The 22,129-nt window shown below is 35.3% G+C and overlaps 1 protein-coding gene, 2 long non-coding RNA genes and 1 pseudogene across 4 annotated transcripts; 2 read left to right on the top strand and 2 right to left on the bottom strand.

The window, feature by feature from the left end:
• Nucleotides 1-324: 324 nt before the first annotated feature.
• On the bottom strand, nucleotides 325-13,495 carry LOC127845583 (uncharacterized). Of its 2 annotated transcripts, none has more exons than XM_052376599.1 (4): nucleotides 13,299-13,495; nucleotides 5,043-5,162; nucleotides 4,189-4,273; nucleotides 325-3,936 (listed from the first exon to the last, which is right to left on the bottom strand). In XM_052376599.1, the coding sequence occupies exons 2-4, from the start codon at nucleotides 5,148-5,150 to the stop codon at nucleotides 2,108-2,110; spliced, it is 2,022 nt and encodes a 673-aa protein (XP_052232559.1). In that variant the 5' UTR covers nucleotides 5,151-5,162; nucleotides 13,299-13,495; the 3' UTR covers nucleotides 325-2,107. The 2 variants fall into 2 exon arrangements, with proteins under 2 accessions (XP_052232559.1, XP_052232560.1); XM_052376600.1 differs by having other exon boundaries at nucleotides 13,385-13,476.
• Nucleotides 7,171-10,369, bottom strand: LOC127846131 (uncharacterized; annotated as a pseudogene).
• Nucleotides 13,496-15,011: 1,516 nt separating the features above from the next.
• Nucleotides 15,012-21,535, top strand: LOC127845620 (uncharacterized). The gene is made up of 3 exons (XR_008033285.1): nucleotides 15,012-15,130; nucleotides 17,267-17,396; nucleotides 21,413-21,535. It is a non-coding gene; the product is annotated as an uncharacterized LOC127845620 (long non-coding RNA).
• On the top strand, nucleotides 17,671-20,510 carry LOC127845619 (uncharacterized). The gene is made up of 4 exons (XR_008033284.1): nucleotides 17,671-18,062; nucleotides 18,765-18,877; nucleotides 19,180-19,273; nucleotides 19,649-20,510. It is a non-coding gene; the product is annotated as an uncharacterized LOC127845619 (long non-coding RNA).
• Nucleotides 21,536-22,129: the final 594 nt, after the last annotated feature.

The raw sequence follows: 22,129 nt of genomic DNA, 5'->3' as shown, positions 1-22,129 counted from the left end.
TTTGAGCAATTAACATCATATAATGAACAAATATTTAATGTAATAACACACAAACATGCATTTGATATTAATATATGCAAGAAACAGCAAACAAGATAATGTTAAGCTACATAGGGCTTCGTACACTGCAACAGTGCTTTAATAACAGTGTTTTAAATATTTATAGACTATTAGTGTATAAAAAATATAATTTCTCAAATAAAATAAAATAATTTTCCTACCTACCTACCCACCTGTAAAATTGAGGGTCGGTAAAGGGCAAACCAACAATATTTTAATTGTGGCCGAATGTGTTGTACACGCAGTACTATCATTCAAGTCATGCATTATATACGTAATTTATTTATACAAAACTGAAGACTGTTTGGTGAAAAAGACACAAATGGTATATTGAAACTATATACACAATCGCTTGATGTATTTTATGTACAGTTCAACAAATTTACAACACATTCAATCTTGCTACTATTTAACATAGAAAACGCTATTGCAATAACCGATGAAAATCATATACAAATATTGATGTTCAAGTTCTAATGCACCATGTGTTGTGACATTTACAGAGCGAATGGAAAAATAATTTAACCATAAATTGTTACGGTAAATTTTCCCGCGCGATTACTCCAGTGTCGTAACGATTGTCCACCTTGTCATCGGTTAGATATAGATCTGAAGCGGAAATCAATTATGAAGTCGATTGGTAGATAAACGGCCACGTACAAACAGCGATAACGACTGTGATGCGATCAGATTGTTTTCATTCCGTCCATGTAACTACTTATGTTGATATCAATGTTTTATTAAACGCCACTTCCAAGGTAATTACTGACGAGCTATGTCGGATTCAAGCAATATCACTTTAATACTTATGTTAATATATATATTAGTAACAAAATTGACTCGAATGCATGTGATTATCGGTCAAAACAAGGTGATTATCACGTTTGGCCCTGCAGAGAAAAATGATAGTCGATAATCAGCCCGGAGCTAAAGCACGTGACGTTACGGCCAACGCGTTACGTAATAACAAAATGGCGTCCACATTCAGTCTCAGCCAACGGTGACCAATACAATTATCCACAACTCAACGAAAGAATCGAACATAATGTTAACGACACGTAGCACACTGTTTGGATAATACAAATATTGATTGAAACTGAAACTCTTCTGTACATTAGATATATGCCTCTATTTGAGCTTTAAAAGGAATCATCGAATAGCAAAATGTATAGTTAAAGAAACACTTACCTCGACAACTTAAATCCGATGTTTATTATGATAAAATTACAACGATGTGCGATTACGTCCTTTTTTGTTATTCCATCCGTAATTATTTATACTGATTTTAAATCATACTTTTAAACGATTTAAACAAAATTGATTCATTATAATGCATGACAAACAAACAAAAGTCAATCCGAAATAAGTTTTGGAATCGTTCGATGCTAAAAATATTTAACTGTTAAATATAAATCCTCCACGACGAAATTGTCGTCCCTAAAATCCAGAGTCTAGCTTAAACTGTGTTTCGTCACAGAAATTACGTCACATGAGTTACGCCATAAATTGCGCGATCAATTGAATGAAAATTAAAGTACGGAAAGCTGGTTCTGTTATAAAAAGTACAGTTAACGGGGATTAAGTATTAAAGACGTTAATATTATCGCCTACGGCCTTCGGGGCGATTATTCACTCTGCGGGCCGATTATCACTTCTGGCCCTCAAGCAACGATGTATTAACCTCTAATTAATAACACTGCATCCAATAATCTTTAAGTACGCATAATGACAGCGACTTACATATTTAAAACAACGTTTGTCAGTCATATCCATTTGAGCCGTGCTCTGTGAAAAGGGGGTAAAATGCATGTGTCATCCGCACAGTCTAATCATGGATGACATTTTCCGCCTAACCTAGAGTTTTGCTAAGAAGAGACTTTCTTTAAACGAAAATTATCCTACAAGCTGAAAGGGTCGTCCCTGATTAGACTGTGTGGACATCACAGGCTAATCTGGGATGTCACATGCATTAAACCCCCTTTACACAGATCGGGGTTCATTTATATAAAAAAATGTCATGTTTGGAATCGGAAATCCTAGTAAAGGCTCAATCCGAGGAGTCGTAATAATAATAATCTGAGTCATAATAATAATCATCATCGTAATACTCATCGTCATACTCCACATAATATGTTCGTTTAGGTTCGTATTTACCAAAACTTGCATCGTCGGAATCAGTTTCATCCGCTTTCCATGAGCACTGTCTTCTTTCGTAGGCAAAATCGTTCGTATCATAAGTTTGTCGTGTCTTCTGCAGCGCCTTGCAATGCGGGCAATCAATGTGGCATCTGAGTTTTTCCATAGGGACCCTCAGCAGCATGGCAGTTGTAAGACTTGAAAACAGATCACCTATGACGTATGTCTTAGAGCACTGTTTCCAAGTGAAGGTGTTCGGATCGGCTACCCAATGAAGAATAAATCTCTCCAAAGACTTCTCGAAAACGTTTTTTTCATATTGTTTACCGCGGATCCACAAATCACCTATCAGTCGATATTGGAATCGACCGGGTCGAACATGGCCGTCCTTATCCTTGTCCTGTGGTAAAGTAAACGATCTAAAGCTATATCTCTCCTTGAGACATGGTCCAAATACTTTATGTATGCAAACTGCGTGCGTGTCGTCATGAAGCACGAAACCATCACCATGAGGTACTACCTGATATGAATTGGTTATGTTGATATTTTCAAACGTGTCCATTTGATATGTCAAGGTATCAAATAGAATAATATTTTTTTTGTTCACAATCGCGCAAGTGTGTGCTGTGTTAATATAAACCTTGACATTTTCAGAGGAGTTTAAAGTAAATAGTGGTCTCATTGCAACGTCGGTAGATGACGCTTCTATGTTCCCAATATGGAGCATCATTTTACGTACCGTTGCTGTTGGTGATACCTCATTAAGCGACATCAAAATGTAATGCAAAGGAACACCTTGAAGCATCATTGCTTGAGCTTGATAAGCGCGGATATTTTCGTCGACTTTTATCTGTTCTTCACTTTTAAGAACTTGCACCTTTTGAAACGAAGTTGCTAAAACTGTACTGGAGTTTGCACAAACATGTTCAAATATGTCAGTGCTTTCATTTGATAAATTTACAATATTATAAGAATTTGTCAAAACATCAACAATTTCTATTTTCGAGGGAAAGCATACGCCATATGAAAATGGGTTGAGAGCGCAAGCAAAGGTGAAGTCATGTCTATTAGTATTTTGCGTGTCGATGGGCACCGAAGGATTCATCCATTGATCGTTATTTATGTCATACCATTTGGAAGGGTAAGAACTGTATCTTGAGATAGTTGCAATTATTTCCCGCGGTTTGAAGCGTTCTAAACCTTCATTGATTTGTAATAAGTTTGCACAACATTGTTCTCCTAGTTCAGTTGCAGCGCTACGAAGAGCTTGCTCACTTAACTGGGTTATATCTAGTAATGCAACGAAATCTTGAAATATACGTTTCCTCTCCATTGCATCATACTTAGTCCAGCGTATCAAAAAGTGTAGTCTAGTGTCCATTGAAATATACCGAAGCGTTTCATTAGCAAACAGAGACTGAATGAAGTCTTTCGAAGCTGGTATAAGAGAATCGTCTTCCAGAAGATCATCGAGATGACTGTGAACATACTCGAGAGCACGCGGGTGATCAAATTCGTAAAGTGATGCCAGTTTAAGTTGGGCTATTACGTTTTCTTTGCTTATGGTTATGCACTGAGCAAATTTTACACAGAGTGCTTTAAGGTTTGGTATGAGCAAGAATTCGGCAAGACTGAACATCTCGTTGATGTTTGCCTCGGTCAGTGTAGGGCACTTGCCATACAAGAACAATATCGTCATTTCAGCAGATGAAGCGCCCGTAGCAGTAAGCTCGATGCATGCTTAAAATAAAATAAAGTGAGCACAAATCACAACATAACAAACATACAATCGCTAAAAGTCTAAAGTCAAATGATATTGAATTTTCTTTCTGTTAACAAAACAAATTGTTACATGGTTAGAAATTGAGTGTTTTAATACCATATTTATGTAGAATTAGACTTATGAAACATGTAAGAAAGCTGTATCCATTTTGAAGTCATCGTTTTGCAACAGAATCTCTAAAACGTTATGCTTACGTTACGAATTTTTACCTGGCTTACACAACATGGACTCGCTATCAATGACACACTGAAAGAATGGGCTCGCCATCATAATACTAGAATGAAATCTCTTTGCCTGAAATAAACAAATAAGCGTTTGAAACTATCAACTAAAGAGTTCGTCTTGTTTCGTAATTGAAAATGAAAACAAAAGCACATTGATACTTGAGGGCGACTTAATAATATTTGTAATTTGTTTGATGGAAGCAGTATGCTCCATGACAAGTTCAACATATACATAAAATACATTCACAGCATATATGCTCAAAGTCGGTAATATCGAATACAAACCAATTAAACAACAATATACTTGATTTTAGTTCCATCTGGATAATTACACTGGCATTAGTGTAAATAGCGATTTAATTTATTCAATTTAATTTGGATATGCTGCCCAACAATAGTTATAATGATGTTGAGATTTTAAGGCATAGCCTTCTAAATGTGTCATTCTATACTGGCAACCCACTGTGGTCGCAGGACAGCGACCCTCGCCATCGTTGATCAGTGAACAGATGCAGAGGAAACATAGAACTAAAGCATTATCGCTGCTTTCGACGATAAGATACTAGTATACTATTGAATCTATTATATGGTATAAACGGAGTGCAAATTCCGATGGAATGACAACACATCCATTGAAATATGCCTTAAGGTAACAGAAAAATGTCCACTGGCCATCACGTGCATATAATGTAATTGAGAGAATACCATCCCTTAATATGAGAACAGTTCTCAATATTACTGAGAGTATTTGTTGATACTGATCAGTGAATTTTAACATATTTAGATGTACCAACAAACCATAAAATGATAGGCCAACAATCGATGACACAGTGACCTACCCAATCTCCAACTTTGATGGTGAAATCGCATACATCACTCTGCTCGTCGACCTGTTTCCATAAGGCAGCTTTCGTTGAGTTTGGTCTGAACGTGTTCGCTGTTTCCATCTTACAGGCCTACTAAAATATAACATACACAAAAGTTGGATAAATGATTTTAAAACTCATATTATGTGTTAATGAAAAGCGAATGTAAGTTAGTGTATTAAAGATTTATCTATTTCCAACAACATAAGGGCGACGCATGTTTCAAACATATATACATACGATGTATATAAACTGTGTGAACACTTTTCGCACACTAAGTCCTCATGGTCTGTTTGGCCTTTCTTGTGGATCTTTTGATTAAAGTGGGTATGTACGATTTTGTCAAATATTTATGAATTTATATAAAATGTGTAAAAACCCTATTATACAAATATTTCAATATAAATTAAAACAAAAGTGAAGAAGAACATGTGTCGAAAATGCGAAATAAGCCAGATATTTAATTCTGAAATCGAAAATTTCTGTACGGTCGAATTCGCCAGCATGTATATCATGCATGTACGACGTGAATCTAAATTTAGTTTTAGTGCAGATTCGTTCATACGACACAAAACACAATTTTGTTTTACGAATCATCCGATCCTAAAAAAAAGACGAATTCTTCGGTTATTATAGGAAAATACGTACGAAATATCTTCGTCACAATCGGCTCGGGGGGCTAATTTGTGATTGCTGCATTGTATGAAATTCGTCGTTAATGAATAAGTTTTATTGACTTTATAAGAAATAGTAAACCCCACTGAGGTCCCTATGGCATTATAGTGACCAGCCAGTCAGCCAGAAACCGTATATGGACCGAAGCCGTATATTCAGTTTTGGGTGGGGCCGGGTCAGAGATTTTCACTCATTGTTTAATGTTATTTTACATTAACTTCTTTTTTTCTACACCGATTTACTTCAAATTGATACTGAACATCTCTTATGACAATACGGTCAATCTCAACTATGCATGGCCCCATTACCAACCCTGGGGCGCCCCTGCCACATAGACAACGCCCACCCAAAATTGCTTTTAATTAAAATTTCTTCATTTCTACACCGATTGACTTCAAATTGATACTGAAACTCTCTTATGACAATACGGTCAATCTCAACTATGCATGGCCCCATTACCAACCATGGGGCGCCACGCCCACATAGACCACACCCACCCAAAATTGCCTTTTACTATAATTTCTTCATTTCTACTCCGATTCACTTCAAATTGATACTGAACTTCTCTTATGACAACACGGTCAATCTCAACTATACATGGTCCCATTACAAACCCTGGGGCGCCCCGCCCACATAGGCCACACTCACTCAACATTGCCTTTTACTACAATTTCTTCATTTCTACACCGATTCACTTCTAATTGATACTGAACTTCTCTTATGACAATACGGTCAATCTCAACTATGCATGGCCCCATTACCAACCCTGTGGCGCCCCTCCCACATAGGCCACACCCACCCAAAATTGCCTTTTGCTATAACTTCTTCATTTCTACACCGATTCACTTCTAATTGATACTGAACTTCTCTTATGACAATACGGTCAATCTCAACTATGCATGGCCCCATTACCAACCCTGGGGCGCCCCTGGGTCAAACATGCGGCGTGGGGATACGCGTCGGCCTCTGCCGCGCCATTTCTTGTTTATATTGAAATATATGTATAATAAGGTTTTTTACACATTTAATATACATTTTATAAATATACTGGTCAGCGAGTATTTGTCGGACGAAATTCACGGTTTTTCGTGGATTACTTCCTTAATAATGCAAAATACGGCATGTAAAGTTTACCGATATATCTTGGGTTCGTCATGTACAAGTGCATGTAAACAAAGTCGGATTTTGAGGTGCGCATGCGTATATACGAGGCCCGCATATGGGGTCATCAAAGGGAGGTAATTTTACACTATACAGGAGTATTTTCCGGACATTTATATGATTTGAGTAAATCGCAACAAATTATAATGGTATTTTTCTGAACTGAAACGATAGAATCGCGTGAATGTATTAATTTAATGGCGCAAAATGTATTCTTCAGTGTGTATTAATAGAGTTCAGTTACAATTGGAATCCAATATCAGTGCATACAAGAATATCCGTTTTTGATGTCTCTTTAAAAATGTTGTACGGTCATCGCATTAATAAATAAACGTGAGATAATTTCATATTGGTAGAGAAACAAGGCTATAAATTATCATTGCATTGGTATTATTTATAATATGATGATTATTTAATACCAAAAACGTGTTTCATTCAATGCATAATGTTTTATAATAATCAATACATCACAAACGTCAAAAGCAGCTTACATGAATCTCGTGCACGAGAAACACAAGGGACACAGCCATTCACTCTTCACAATACAGCCATGGCTTACATGCCTTACAATACCAGCTTTCTCCCTCTTCCATACTCTCTCGCAAGTATTCTTGCTTGCTACGATGCAAACATTCAAAATGGTACCATTTGCCACACACTTTCTCATCACACCCGAACCACACAATGCCCTTGCTCTCATCCAACACCCTCCCTCTCATACAACAGACTCCACACGTAAACTTCTTGTTAGCAAGTTTCCCTTTATCCATTTTCTCGTCCGCTTTTTTTTCTGTTCCTGTTCCCTGGCCAATCGCTTTTCAACACGTTCCTCTTTTCTCTTAATCTTTTCAATTTCTTCCTGCTCTTTCATCCTTTTACTTTCGTCGGCTTCCAAAGCTCGCTGCGCATCTCGACGGTCTTTCTCGGCGGAAGCTTTCTCTCGTTCCTATCGGAGGAAAACCATTGTAAAATGCATGTCATACGATTTGATATGACACGAGACAGTTATAACGAAATAAACGTGATGCGGTCCATCGCATACTTCAGTAAAACAGGGTATTTGGATTTCCCTATAGTGAAGGACGGGCAAACAATTCCCAGATCAGACGCAAGTGATGCCATGTTTGTCTTTAACGGGCCAATTATCTGAAAATGTGTATTAAAAATAAATCAATAAAATGCTTATTCAAATAAAACACTTGTTATGTAAGTCCTCATTTACCTTACGTGTTTTTATGTGACTAAATGCATACGAGTACAATGTTAGTTTGATTGTTTAGCCTTGTTAATAAATTATTCAACGATTTAGGCTTTTGACTAGGATGCTATTGAGTTTGAGATACCTTCACATCCAACGGCTGCAAGATGTGCGTGGTATGGCCTGGAAACCCGATCAGCACAACATCGTTCGCCCTGGCCGCCTGAATAACTGGTAGGGAAATGTGTGCGTCATGATTGTCCATGATCAACACAACCGGCCTTGCTCGCCCACAGTGGGGCAGAAATCCTTTCATGAACCATGTTTGAAACAACTCATGGTCGATATACCCCGTCGAGCTGCTCCCATAGAGCCATGTGTCTGGCACGCCGTCGGTAAAACGCGTGTGTGGCAATGAACCCTGTATGATTGTTCAAATTTAAACATGTATCACCAAGTACCTTGGGCATGAAATAAAAGCATGTATATTACGTACAAAACTATAAACAAAAATACATGGTTGATATATTATCATATTTTTTCCATTCGAGTTAAAATGAGTCGTGTTCTGAGAAAATTGAGCTTAATGCATGTGCGTAAAGTGTCGTCCCAGATTAGCCTGTGCAGCCCGCATAGGCTAATCAGGGACGAAACTTTCCGCTTGTATGGTATTTTTAGTTTCAAGGAAGTCCCTCCTTACCGAAAATAAAATTTAGGCGGACTGCACATGCTTATCTGGGATGACACTTTACGCACATGCGTTAAGACCAGTTTTCTCAGAACAAGGCTCAAATATTATATTACAATTTCATAATCTGTAAGCGTTTAAGCTTGAATAATATTTAAGTGCTTAAACAATTCATTGCATTTATACAGAATACAATTACCTTGAAAATAATCATTGTAGGGAGAAACCGCCCATCTGCACAAACGCAAAGGTGCGCGGTTATATGGTTTCCTCCACCGCCCATAACTTTCCGGCTGATGGTGTGCTCCCTTTTTCCAGTAATAACTTTCTCTTTGGCTTTTTCTTTTCCCGACCAACCGGTCTCGTCACAGTTGAATATCTTAATTACGTATAAGTAAGTGTGTAAGCAATGAAATTTACGATTTGAATGTACTAATTATTTTATCAGTAAGTAAATAGGTTTGTCTTCGTTTTTAATTGAATTCCGATGTTTCTTAAAGTAAAATAATTTTATAAATGACATTAACAAGACTTATAATGAAAATAAAACCTTAAAAAAACTAACTTATATTTTCACTAAATTCATATAAGTATTCCATATTGATGTCAGTTGATATAGACCCGTTTACGATATAAAACAACTTACTTGTGACGGTTTATCTTTTACACCATACTGTGTGAGGGTTTTGTCCAGAAAGTCAAAGAATGGGTATATGACATCCTCCCTCGACATTGAGGAACGTGCCGGATCCAAACTCTCGGGCGTCCGTTCCTGAAGTTCCGGGTGGCGCGCAAACAATTTTCGGAACCATTCGTCTGACGGCCCATTCTCTGACACCTTATACGGATATGTCCTACCTGTACATTAGTTCGAAAGTAAATCTACATAATATCATAAAATACAACAATAATTGTGATGTAGGGGCGGGACCGTGTTATGAAGACGTATACTAGTAATTATAAAGGAATATACGTGTTCGGGGTAAATGAAACAGTCAAGGGTAAAACATTTCAATTACATGCACAATATTCGTAATAAGATTACAGACTTATAAATTGTAAACATAAATGATCGAACCAACCTCCTTGCTTAATGATTTCCCGAATATAAACACGTGTTCTGTTTCGTGTCGTAGGGAAACCATGATCCGCCATGTATAATAGATAACTCACAAGAGCCCCCTCTTCCTCATTGTTTAATAGGCTCACTGGGCCTGTGCGTGTCTCGCCAACACGCCCATGTACATGATCTGATAATGTACTAGGTGGAACATTGAATTCCCGTGCAGCGACCCTAATTTTCATTTTGTGCTGCCTAACAGCAGAGACGGCACGCTGCATCTGTGTCTTTTCCCTTGATTGCATTTGTTTTCTGCAATCCAATCCATTTTTGCATTACAGTCTAATTGTAAAACAGACACTTAAATATACCATTATCCTTTTTAAGTCGTTTAATTAATGCTAGCATTCCTAAACTAATATTTGTGTATCAAATGTGGGGTTTATTCGTAAAATAACTATGCAAACATTAACATAGATTAGACTGTTCAATATTACGAAACACAGCTATTACAAACTCACCTAGGGCGAAAATCCCAGCAGTGAATGTATATAGTCGTCAATAAGATTTTTATCCCATTTTCACCGCGACATTGACGGTATAACACGTTGTGGAATATACTTGCTTGTATTCAACACTGTGGAATATACCTGTCGCGTGCACGGACTACTTTTTAAATGCCGTCATGCGATATGCGCTAAAATTAGGTCGATATTGTTTGGTTCATTGATAGAATTTTAAGGTCACCCATTAGAAGAAAATGTGCATATTTTGCAGAAATATATATATATCACATATTCACCAAAAGAAATGTTGAAATAAAATATAAAATTACACTATTTTTGTTGTTATTTTTTTATTTATATTTACCACTGAATGATTTTTCATAAGAAACAAAGTCGACAAAACTTAAGCTTCAAAATTATACGACCTTCAACCAGGGACCTATACAAACAAATTGTATAGGTCCCTGCTTCAACTTTTAAATCTAGTCAAATGACATAATTTTTCGCCATCCGTATAATGAATCAGCTGATTTCTGGCTTCATAAAATGACATACTTATTGCGTCATTTTCCCCATTTTTTGACGATTTATTATAAACGCGACTTATTTCACATGTTTTCTTCATGTACTGTATGTCGACATATCTGAATTGTCAATTGATCACATTTTCCTTATTTCGTGTAATGTGCATTGTTTATAACCAAACCATATACTTTTGACATTTAACTTAAATATTAAGAATGTACAACAAGCCATACACATATCGCACAGTTGATGAATTATCTGCTATGTTTGCTGTCCTATTTCATTCACGCTAGGCATAGAGCTGTGTAAAGTATAAGATGGTAAAAATAGCACCACACTGGAATTGGGAACGTCCCATTTTGTACACGGGTATTTTCTACTCATTTATCTGTTGTGTACTGGAATGTTTTCCATTCTTTGTGTATTTATATATTAAATTATTTTCTCGTACAATAAGGGCATTTACCATAGATAAATAAAACATTGTGCAAGTTTAAACATAATGATGTTTGTATGCAGAAATATGCAAATGCAACCGAGTTTACCAACGGCTATTATTAGATAAACTGCTCCGGTTCATTTGAACAGCAGTAATGTAGAGTACATGACGTAGCTCGTGACGAAGAAGAAAGTTTATCGCGTTCATAAACTCATTTGAATAAAGTGATAGAATGGCATAAGGGTCTTTATTTAAATATGCTGAAATAATTATTTAAGACCCTAGATGCAAAATCGTCAATTATTGAGTTAAATGGATTATTAGATGGATTTTAAAGGATAATTTAAGGTAAGATACTAGTTCTTACGTGTTTGTACTTTTGTCGTTCCCTGTTCTCGGGGAAATGATTTTAACATGGGCGCCATTGATGCATCGGATCACACACGGCATACCCATAACATTATATAAAAAACACGTTCTGCGCGTCCTTAAATTCGTCGTCCGAAGTTGGAAAACGTATTGCCCTGTATATTTTGTCAAATAAAGTGTCAGTCGCTGCAATTGTCTGTTTACTCGTCAAAATGGTCAAGGTCGTCGATAGCTAAAGAAACTTCAGCGTACAGTTTATTAAGTATTGACAGACCTGTACAAAGTCGCGCCAGTCAAAAATCATAAAAAGCGACATTTAAAGTTATGGTAGCCAGAACTAGGTCGTCGATGGTGTACATGTAGATGTTGACATCGACAGCATTTTGTCAGGAGCAATCGCCGCCATATTGGATTTTGATCATTTTCTTTCGAAGATAAAATGAATTATAGTAAAGTAAAATCTTCTTTTCGCGGTCGTAATGTGTTAAAATTCGCATACTGCGTAAAATTGAATGTAGGCATATGGTGATATTTTTACTTGTTTTACAGTTTGTGTGTGAATTTTTTAAAGACTATTTTGCGTACCAGAACAAATACATGCATATAACTACGCATGGCTACATTTGTTAGATTTTAAGCGCTTTTATGACTGAATTAAAATTATTGTTAAGGTTATTAGATCTATTTATGTTAAATGTCACGTTGAAAAAAAAAATCAAATGGGATAAATAGAATACTAGGATTAGCGTTGAATACAGAGAAGTTTATGTTGCTCGGCTCGAACTCCGAAAGCGCTCGCCAAGGCTCGCGCTTCCGGCGTTCTAAGCCTCGCAACATAAACTTCTCTGTATTCAACGCTAACCTAGTATTCTCTATGTTTCCCTTTAATCAAAGCGTTAACTATAAACATTTTGCAAGCAAATCCGATATCTGTTTATAAAAAAGTGTGTCGAGTTTTTAATGTAAACAAATCAATAATTGAAATAGTTTGTTGCTGTTGACTACATCAGTTTCGTGTTAAATATGAGGTTTTAAGAAAAAACAATGGAGGTTTGGTGTATTGTAGCAGACGACCGAAAATGCCAAGAACACAGGTCGGGCCTTATTGAGTGAATTATTTTGCGCATGCGCGTGCTATTAATATCCCCCCCCCGCGCGGAGGTCACATTTCATTGCGACAAAATTTGTAAACATTACAGTTATTTAACTACGATACTTGCCTTTCAACGAATTTCTGGTGTCAACATTGAGAAAACAATCGCGCGTAAGGATGTGACGTAGAAAATTGTGCTAAAGGGTTAAAATACACGAAATAAATAGAACGTCCGATAAATACTGCTGTCCGACAAATACTCGCTGACCAGTATAACAAAAATCGTATATTCTCCCTTTAAATCAAATTTTCCTTGTTATACGCACAAACTCGGAGACCATTTTGGTTGACGGAAAATTATGAAATATGACGATATTATATTAATGTCTAACAGGTCTTAATCCTTACATATTTTGAGAGGATTGTCCCACTTCTCAATCGATAATTATGCAATGGTCAATAACAAATGCACATTTTTTTACCACAAACTTAATCAATTAAATGATAAGTATTACCTTGTTTATCCTGTCTCTGATTGCACCAGAAACACTATTTTATGTGTTTCAACAGCTACAATTTTCTAAAACAAAAATTGACTCACACAATCATTTTTATATTTTTGGAAAACGACAGGTGTAGATAAAGCCATCTGTGTATGCATACCATGTACATATCGATAAGTGTGTTAAACTGGGTTAATGTTATGTGCAGACTTGCAAATACTATCGTATAGAGCAGACTGTCGGTGAGTGTATATCCCAGTGTGTATGCGTCATCAGAAATTGAGTATTTTCAGTTTGTATGCAGGTGTATTCTCCGGAACAGATCTCTAGATGCCGATTACAACTATTAATGGTATGAATTTTATTTAATAAAAATTTAATAAACATTATTTGTCTGTTTATTGAAGAATGTTTATGTAATAAACTTTATGTAACTACATCCGTACAATCTTCACATGTTTCAATATGTTGTAAAATTGCGATTGAGAACCAATGGAGCCCTAAAAATCTGCACGTATGGTAATACGGTCTCTATTTCATTAAATGCGATATGAACACCTAATCATCTACGTATGATATGTGGTAAATTTCGACGGAAAACCAATGAAGCCCTAAAAATCTGCATGTATTCTAATACGGTCTCTATGCTATATTTAAAAGATATAATTTAACTAATGCTCATGAGGGCTTTATTTCATTAAATGCTATATGAACACCTAATCATCTACATGTAAACAATCTTAGAAGGTTCTTTTTATTTTAATACTAAGTGGTAAATTTCGGCGGAAAACTAATGCAGCCCTATCAATTTATGCGTCTCGACAACATTGACAGTTTTATATGTGTTATAACCCATGTTCTTCTAAGCTCTTCATTGCATTAAATACACAGTGAGTCCCTAACCATCTGCGTGCAAAAAGTATGAACAGGTTCCGATTCTGGTTTCATGAGACGGATAAGTACTGGAGCCCGAAACAAGCTGCATGCGTGCGATAACCTTTACAGGGCATATCTCAGGTTTTTATATGGGATTAATTTGCGATAGAAAAATAATAAAGCCCTATAAATCTGAATGCGTTTTGACAAGATTCACATGGCATTTCTCAAATTTTTATATGGGTTTACTTGCGACGGACAACCAATGAACCCCTATAAATCTGCATGCGTTTCAACGCATCCTATCAGATTCTTATATGGATCTAATGTCAACGGAGAACTTGTGATACCCTATTAATCCGTATGCGTGCCAACAACCTTCACATTGTATTTCACAGGTTTTATATGGATTTTAGATTCGACGGAAAACTTATAAGTCCTTTTAATCTGCGTGCGTTACGACAGCACTCACTAGGCACTTATACAGTTACAATCGGGGATTGTATGTGATTTTTCCTATATATTTGCGCTTAGCTGACACAAACATGTTACCCGGCATTAGTTGCAAGATGCATCTAATGGATTTCTAACAATCTGCGTCGAGTGAACGCAAATACGTGCCATAACCGTCTTAATGGCATCCAATACGTAATGAAATCATTATGCATGTGCGTACTTATCCTGCTTTAATTGCGACTAAAGTATTTTTATTAATATCGCGATTTATGTAATAGAAATTAAACATGCACGAGTAAGTATAAAATGTATTCAGTTGTGACGTAATACGGTCCGTAAACAACCTTGGTTTGAAACCCGATTACGTCATAATATTTATCTGGGTTAAACAATGGCGGGATACACCAACCACGATACTCTTGAAGATGCCTTGTTTTCTTTAAAACAGTTTGAAAAAAAGTCGACTACGAGATATGTCGTCGGAAACGCAACCAAGCACTTTGGTAAAATAGGTAAATACTAATACAAGTAAATTATTACGAGTTAGAAACACATTAAACATTATTTATGTGTGATATTGCAATTTGCAGATTTCTTACGACTTAAATTATTCGTTTCATATCCTTACTGGATCTATTTTGTACTGCACTTGTAGACAGTAAACTGTTAAGACAGACCGACTATATCACTTTTGGTTGCAAATGATCGAAAAATGTCGTATATAATAAAACAGGATATAATATTAATTTGCATCAGTAACAAGAATTTACACAGTCATACACCCTGTAAACGAGGTCTGAAGAGCGGGATTTTGCTTTTTGTATCGAGGTTATGCAGTCAACCATCTAGAGGTGTTTATTTCCTTCATAAAGACCGGCCGAATTTCGACCATTTCCCCTAGAAAATGTTTTCCCCTCTGACAGAAATTATTGTTGTGTTTTTTGTAACGTTAATTTTATGAGTAAACCTGATCCAGTGTGGAAAATATTGCACAATTAAATCATCTGTTGCCTTGAATTTGTTTTAAAACAGAAAAAATAAATTAAAGTGGTTATTTAAAACTTACTTATTTCCCCCCAAAATCAGACGTTTCGCGCAATTCTTTTCCACTCAAAAGCGGCCAGGCTCTTTCCCCAAAATCAGATAAAAAAAACTGAATTAAGTACATGCCAGGCATTTCCCACGGGCTATGAAGCTCATGGATACCACTGGGCCTTTAATTCCAAATGAGTTCTACAACTGTTGTTCCTAAATTTAACAATTTTATCTGTCTTTTTGCTTGCCAAGGTTATACTGGTGCAATTCATATTTCCGTCACTGCCCCTTAATCCACCCGCCCATCAAAGTTATCATGTAAAATACCATTATTTTGTATTTCTTTAGCAAAAAAAATCGGCGCATTAACAAAACAGCAAATTCAGCGTTTAGATCAGCGTTTAGATCCGACAATATTTTTACATTTAATCCTTCCTGCGCAAAGTATTTCCCCCTCTACAAATAACATCTTATACATATTCACTAGTAATAAAATAAATTGCAACACAGTATTAATCACATCATTTACTGCTGTTTACTATTATGCGTATCACGGTTCGCGATAATTGATGTTACAACCATGCCCCTTTAGGCAAATTTAAAACGATCGCCGTATAACCTCAAGTTTTTGGTTTTAATTTGAAGTGAATTTAGTTACTATTTAAACCAAACATCTGTATTTTAATAAGTCTGGTTGTTTTAAGAAGGTGGCGTATTTAGACAATGTAACAGTCAGTTTGAACACAATTTAAACTTTTATTCTAACACGGCACGCGACTTGTTTTCTATAGACAAAGAAGGAAATCAAGTGTGGGTTATTCTGCAATAACTTATGGGCGGAGCTTAATGATTCGAAAATAGTTCCGAATAAATAAAGAAAATATTGCAGTAAAATGCACGTGCTAAAACCCGCCCTAAAAGAAATGTAATAAATGTAGCATGTATATAAATGTAATGAAACAACAAATTGTATATTTGGTGATAAGTGGCATAACCACACCTACAATGAATGTTATTGGTTAGGAAGCGTAATTCAGAAAACATTTATAGCATATCAGCTTTTCAGTAGCATCAATAAACGTGACGTCACGATTGTTGTTTTCAATGAAAGTGACGTCATTTGCAAAATATTTATGAATGAAAACGACGTCATATGTTTGTACAAGTCAATGACGTCACTAAATAGTGAACTTTGTACTAAGAAGGGCGGAGTATTGAAAAATATAGTTCACGTCCTAAAGCTTGAACCAAATCAATCAGAATCGTGTTAGAATCGAAATAATATTTTTATATGATGGTTTGTTGTCGAATAACCCACAGTAAGTTGCATAGATGCGTGTTATCAAATCACTCGTGCTTGGCACTCGTGATTTAATTCCTATGCATCTATACTCCTTACTGTGGGTTATTCGACAACAAACCATGATAGAAAAATATTATTTCTTAAATATCGCATATGTAATGGGTCAAGAAGTCGAAACGTACCCATGCACATTGAAATTAACGTTATATTCGTATTTGTGTGCTTATTTTTTATTACTATGTAATAAAACGCATACTCACATTTCTAACAAATAACGTGTCAAAATTATTGGCAATGGAAATATTTATAGAACTGAGAGTCGAAAGACAGAACAAACTGTTGTGGAATGATTGTACTCCATACATGGTGCTTGGAAGGAAGGTGCTATTTTGCCACCATGGGAAAGATTACCACCGGAAAAGCAAGGAAAGGAAAAAAAAGTGTGTTCATTTATTTAGCCATGTTTAGTAGAAGTCTTATAACACTATGAACTTTACATTTAATAATAAAAATAAAAAAAAAAATAAATAAAATGCCAAAAGTATTAAAAGGCCAATTAAATAGTATTTTAGTTATAACTTAATGTAGATGCCGATAATATTTAATATCAGTTTGCTGCATGCTGACAAGACAGGCGCCTGTTTATAATCGGCAGAACATGTCGCTTACCAGATTAAGAACTGCACTTTTAATGCAATTGACTTTATTGTGACGTCGTCAGCGAAAATCAGTCTTGTGTACGCTGACGTTTATGTCGGGAAATCGCGAGATAAAAATCTTGTACGAAAATGCGCTGGATATTTCGTCTTTTTCATACAATTTCTCGGCTCATAATTTATGACATGCTTTGAAAATTTCCACAATATAGCATGAATATGTCCTTTAAACACTGGCACAATTGGTGGTTTGTAATCCGCTTATTTAATTCAAATTATTCCCCTTGAAAGACACTGTTTCGTTTGTGCAGTTCACAGGTAGCGCAACCTGTCTCGTAGTGTTCATTTTCAATGGCTATTAAACGCTGTAAATCAAAATGACATCGTGTACTAATGGATGTCTTCAATCGAAGAAGGTTCGGAAATGATATTTCCACATGCTTAAAATAGGTAAGTGAAATATATATGTGTATTTTGGCTTTGTGTTTAATTTTCGCGACTCGCAAGTTTGACCCGGAAGTAAACTGTACGATAGCAACTGAATTGTTTACATGAAATGGTGGAAGATTTAAATTTGACTTTAAAATATCATATCTCAATTTATTAACACCAACACTATTCCATGTGAAATTTCACAAGACCAGGACACTTCGTTTTTATGATTTATCGAATGTAAATGAACTTTATTTTGAAACTTCCCACCCCGCTAAATCTACTCAAGATTTGTTTGATGTGGTACATGATTATGAAAGCACAGGAGTTTAAAATTCTATCAATATAGCTAATCTAATGGCTTAATAAAATTTTTTACACCAATATAGTATAAGACTAGTCTTTATACTATATAGGAGTATATTTTTTTTTATTTAGCCATTAGATTAGCTATATTGATAGAATTTCAAACTCCTGTGATGAAAGTGACCTTGAGTCAAACCATGATGAGTCTGATATTGATATTGATATAGAAGCTGTCAAAAAAAAACATCAGATACTGCGTTAATTGAAAAGTCTGAACTTCATGTGGCAGAAGCTGATAAACAAAACAAATTTAAGGTTGACTTTTTAAAAATGTTTAAGCACAAATTTAATTAATAATATTATTATAAAAAAAGTGTTATGTAGATAAATAACCAATAATTTGATATTCTACAGGTTGGGAAGTTACGGACTTGGCGAACAGCATTCTCACTTTCAGTGTGACAACTGTTGCGGCCAAAATAAAAACAACATAGTCATCTGGTACCTTCTGTGGAGAGTTCTTGTAGGTAATAACAAGCCCTTAGTTATTGTGTTTCTGATAGCTTTTTTTAATGTTGAGAAATTAATTTAGCTAAACCTGTTGTTAAAAATATTTGTTTGCAGTAATGCAATTGCAAAATGGTAAAGCATATTGATATGTAGTAAATATGTTAACAAAAAAATTACTCTGGTATCAATCCCAAAAGGAAAATTCTCTTAAAATAATATATTGAAATGAGTCAACATTTTTGAGTCAGTCAATTACTACAAAATACATATTCTAAATTGTAGCCTGACCTTTTTTAATAATTATTTTTTAACATTTCAGGTTTACACAGAATCATCACACGAAGCTTTATGTTGATAAGACATACAAAGTTTACACCAGATTGGCATTTTGGCATCTGGAAGTCAAAGTGGAGGTAAATTCCTTATCACAGTATGGTGTATGTGACCTGCATGATCCTTCTTGATAAACCTTGTTTGCATTTCCATAGGTCTATCCAGTTGTATAGTTCTGCCATGTAATAAAATATAAAAATAATAAAACATTAATCAATTAAAAATAGTGTGTAGGTACTTTATGTCTTGTAACAGGAAAATAAATATTCATTTTAATAGTTTCAGCTGTTTTATTGGTATGAAATTCTTGATATGGCAAACAAAATCCCATGCAAAATCATCCTTCAAACTTTGTAGTTTTCTATTACATCAACAACAACAACAAAATAATAATTTGATAATAGGAAAACTATATTTTGCAATTGTTTCTTAATTAAATGGTAATCTTGATACAGAAACTTCAATGCAGAAATGTTGTCTGATGTCGCTGCGTCTGTGGGGTTATCGTCAAGGACGGGCCACAACATTCCCCAGCTTGTGGGGGACTCTTCCAATCCTGTTGTTATCTAAGACAGGAAGGATACGACATTGTTTCACCACATAAAGAATGTCACCAAATTTCATCAATTTCCATGTGTCAGCGGAGCATCACGGTGTTGTGGAATGCAGGGAATTTAGTGAATCACCAGTAGTCAGAATCACACTCAGGAAGGTCTCGAAAGTGAATGTTAATGTGAGCTGTGACAACCTGCCATAAGAAATGTTTGCGAAAGGGCTTGATCTGGACCATCAGTGGTATTTATTTGAAAACATTCGTGAATTCTGTCGCATAGATGAACCAAAAACTTGACATGTCCGAAACGCGCTACTGGTGAGCAACAAAAAACAGACTGTGCCCCCCAAAAAAGAAGATGCATTAAGATGCGCATCTGATCTTCTCTGATGGTGCCACAACAATTACATACATCATGTATCAGTGTTTATTTTGGCCAAGGTATTGGGTGATATATTTTCCCACAAACAATGCACAAAATCCTCTATTCCTAGGAAAGCTAAAACATGTATACGATTGCTAAATGTGTCCGTTGATACAGGTTTTGAAATGTTCAATGCAAACTTTTGTTGTTTTAATTGCACAAGCTTGTTTTCAAGTTTTTTATATCTCATATTTACAAAACAAAAATCATTTGTTCCATGTAGATCTAACCATGCAATTGTTTTCACCTTATGGACACAGACTGCCTATCAGAAAAACTGGAAAAAAATCAGTGTGAATATTGTATTTATTTATGTTTTACAATGAAAATCCTATATTTTTGTTTGTTTGCTACATTGTTTCCATAGGAACAAAAACAAACAATTTTTATGTTTAAGTTATTGTTTATTTTTTCTATTTTTCTCTATCAGAAATAATGATAATAATGATTATTTCATTTACCGAAACATTTAGTATCCAAGTGTACTTTCAACCAACACTTTTCAATGCTGTGTTTTTCCATTCTGTTGTGTTTGAGGTTACATTATACTTAAATACACATGTAACTGAATAAAAAAAGGAAATTGTTCATGGAACACACACATTATTGATTGTTATCGTTTAACTAGTTACAAAACAGTGAAATTAATGTTGTGTTTGCCTTTAAACAAACACTTGATTGAAAATACAATTCATAGATTTATAAAAGGCGTGATTGTGTGCTCTGGTGATTATTTACATGTAGATTGGTTACCATAGCAACACAAATGGTACATTTTAAATGTCAATAATGCTGTTGTCAGTTTATTGCACTATAAATTATTTGACTACAGGAAAGATTATTGTTTTAATAAAACAATGTGCTTGTTGTTTGAAAATTTTCGTTGTTTTTTTGTATTAAATGATAACTTTTAGTGACGGTAAAATGTAGGGTTGGTCACTTTGGAAGGTCATAAAATTAGTTTTGAATGTGATAAATAAAAAATCTATATCATTTTTGTGAACTACAATGTTCAGAGAATCCAAAATTGCCAAAAAGTCAAAATGTGATTTTTTGAACACAAGACTGATTTTCCCAGCTTTGGTCACATATATGTACTGATATTTAAACAATTGAAAGGACAGCTACTCGTGATTTTGTGTTCGATTTGAAGTGCTTCATGTACAAATTGCGAATTATTAGTAAATTATTTGAAGGAGAATTTCAGATGCACAGATTACATAAAAGTGTTTTAAATTTCAGCGTGCAGAAGCTGATCACGCCAACTATTTTAAGAAAGGCCGATTACGTGTGAGAGACACCAAAAAACTTAATTGTAGCGCGAAAGCTGTGATCAGCGAGATATTAATATTTCCCGAAGCAAAGGCATGTACTTTGTGTTTAATCATAAGGCATTGCATACAATCTTTGACTTATGTTTACAAAGATTTCGTGAATTATTATTGAATGATGCTGTTTTAAAGTCGTTTAATCCCTGGTTTTGCGTTATATGATAGGTTGGTCATTAAGTAGAATGTGTTTTCTAAATTGGAAACGAACTATCTTTTAACACGACATTTCACTTCTGAAATGATTAATACGCTATTAATGGGGCTTACCCGACATTTAACTGAAACACGTAAAAGCAGTATATTTATTGTAGTTGATGATTATTGTTTAAAGAAAGCATGAAGCAAAACAGCTGGGGTTATGATAAACAGTTTACTCTAACGGGGAGGGGGTATACTACAGTCATTATGTTTGTCTGTCAGTCTGTCCGTTGGTAATTCGGTAGGTTTGTCCGCGTGATTTGTTATATTGTCATAGCGAACTTCCATTAAACTTCACAAGTGAATACATATAAACTTATCTTAGATACATAATGACTACTATCTATTGTTTAAGTGCTTATTAATCCACACGTTAACTAGCTAATCGTTGCGGGTGTGTGTTTTACACGATTGGGACTGAGCTAAAGTC

The sequence above is a fragment of the Dreissena polymorpha genome, chromosome 9, assembly GCF_020536995.1.
Source record: "Dreissena polymorpha isolate Duluth1 chromosome 9, UMN_Dpol_1.0, whole genome shotgun sequence".
In the NCBI taxonomy this organism is placed as follows: Eukaryota; Metazoa; Mollusca; class Bivalvia; order Myida; family Dreissenidae; genus Dreissena; species Dreissena polymorpha.
The sequence above is the reverse complement of the archived record's forward strand: the minus strand, read 5'-3'. Positions and strand labels throughout refer to the sequence as shown.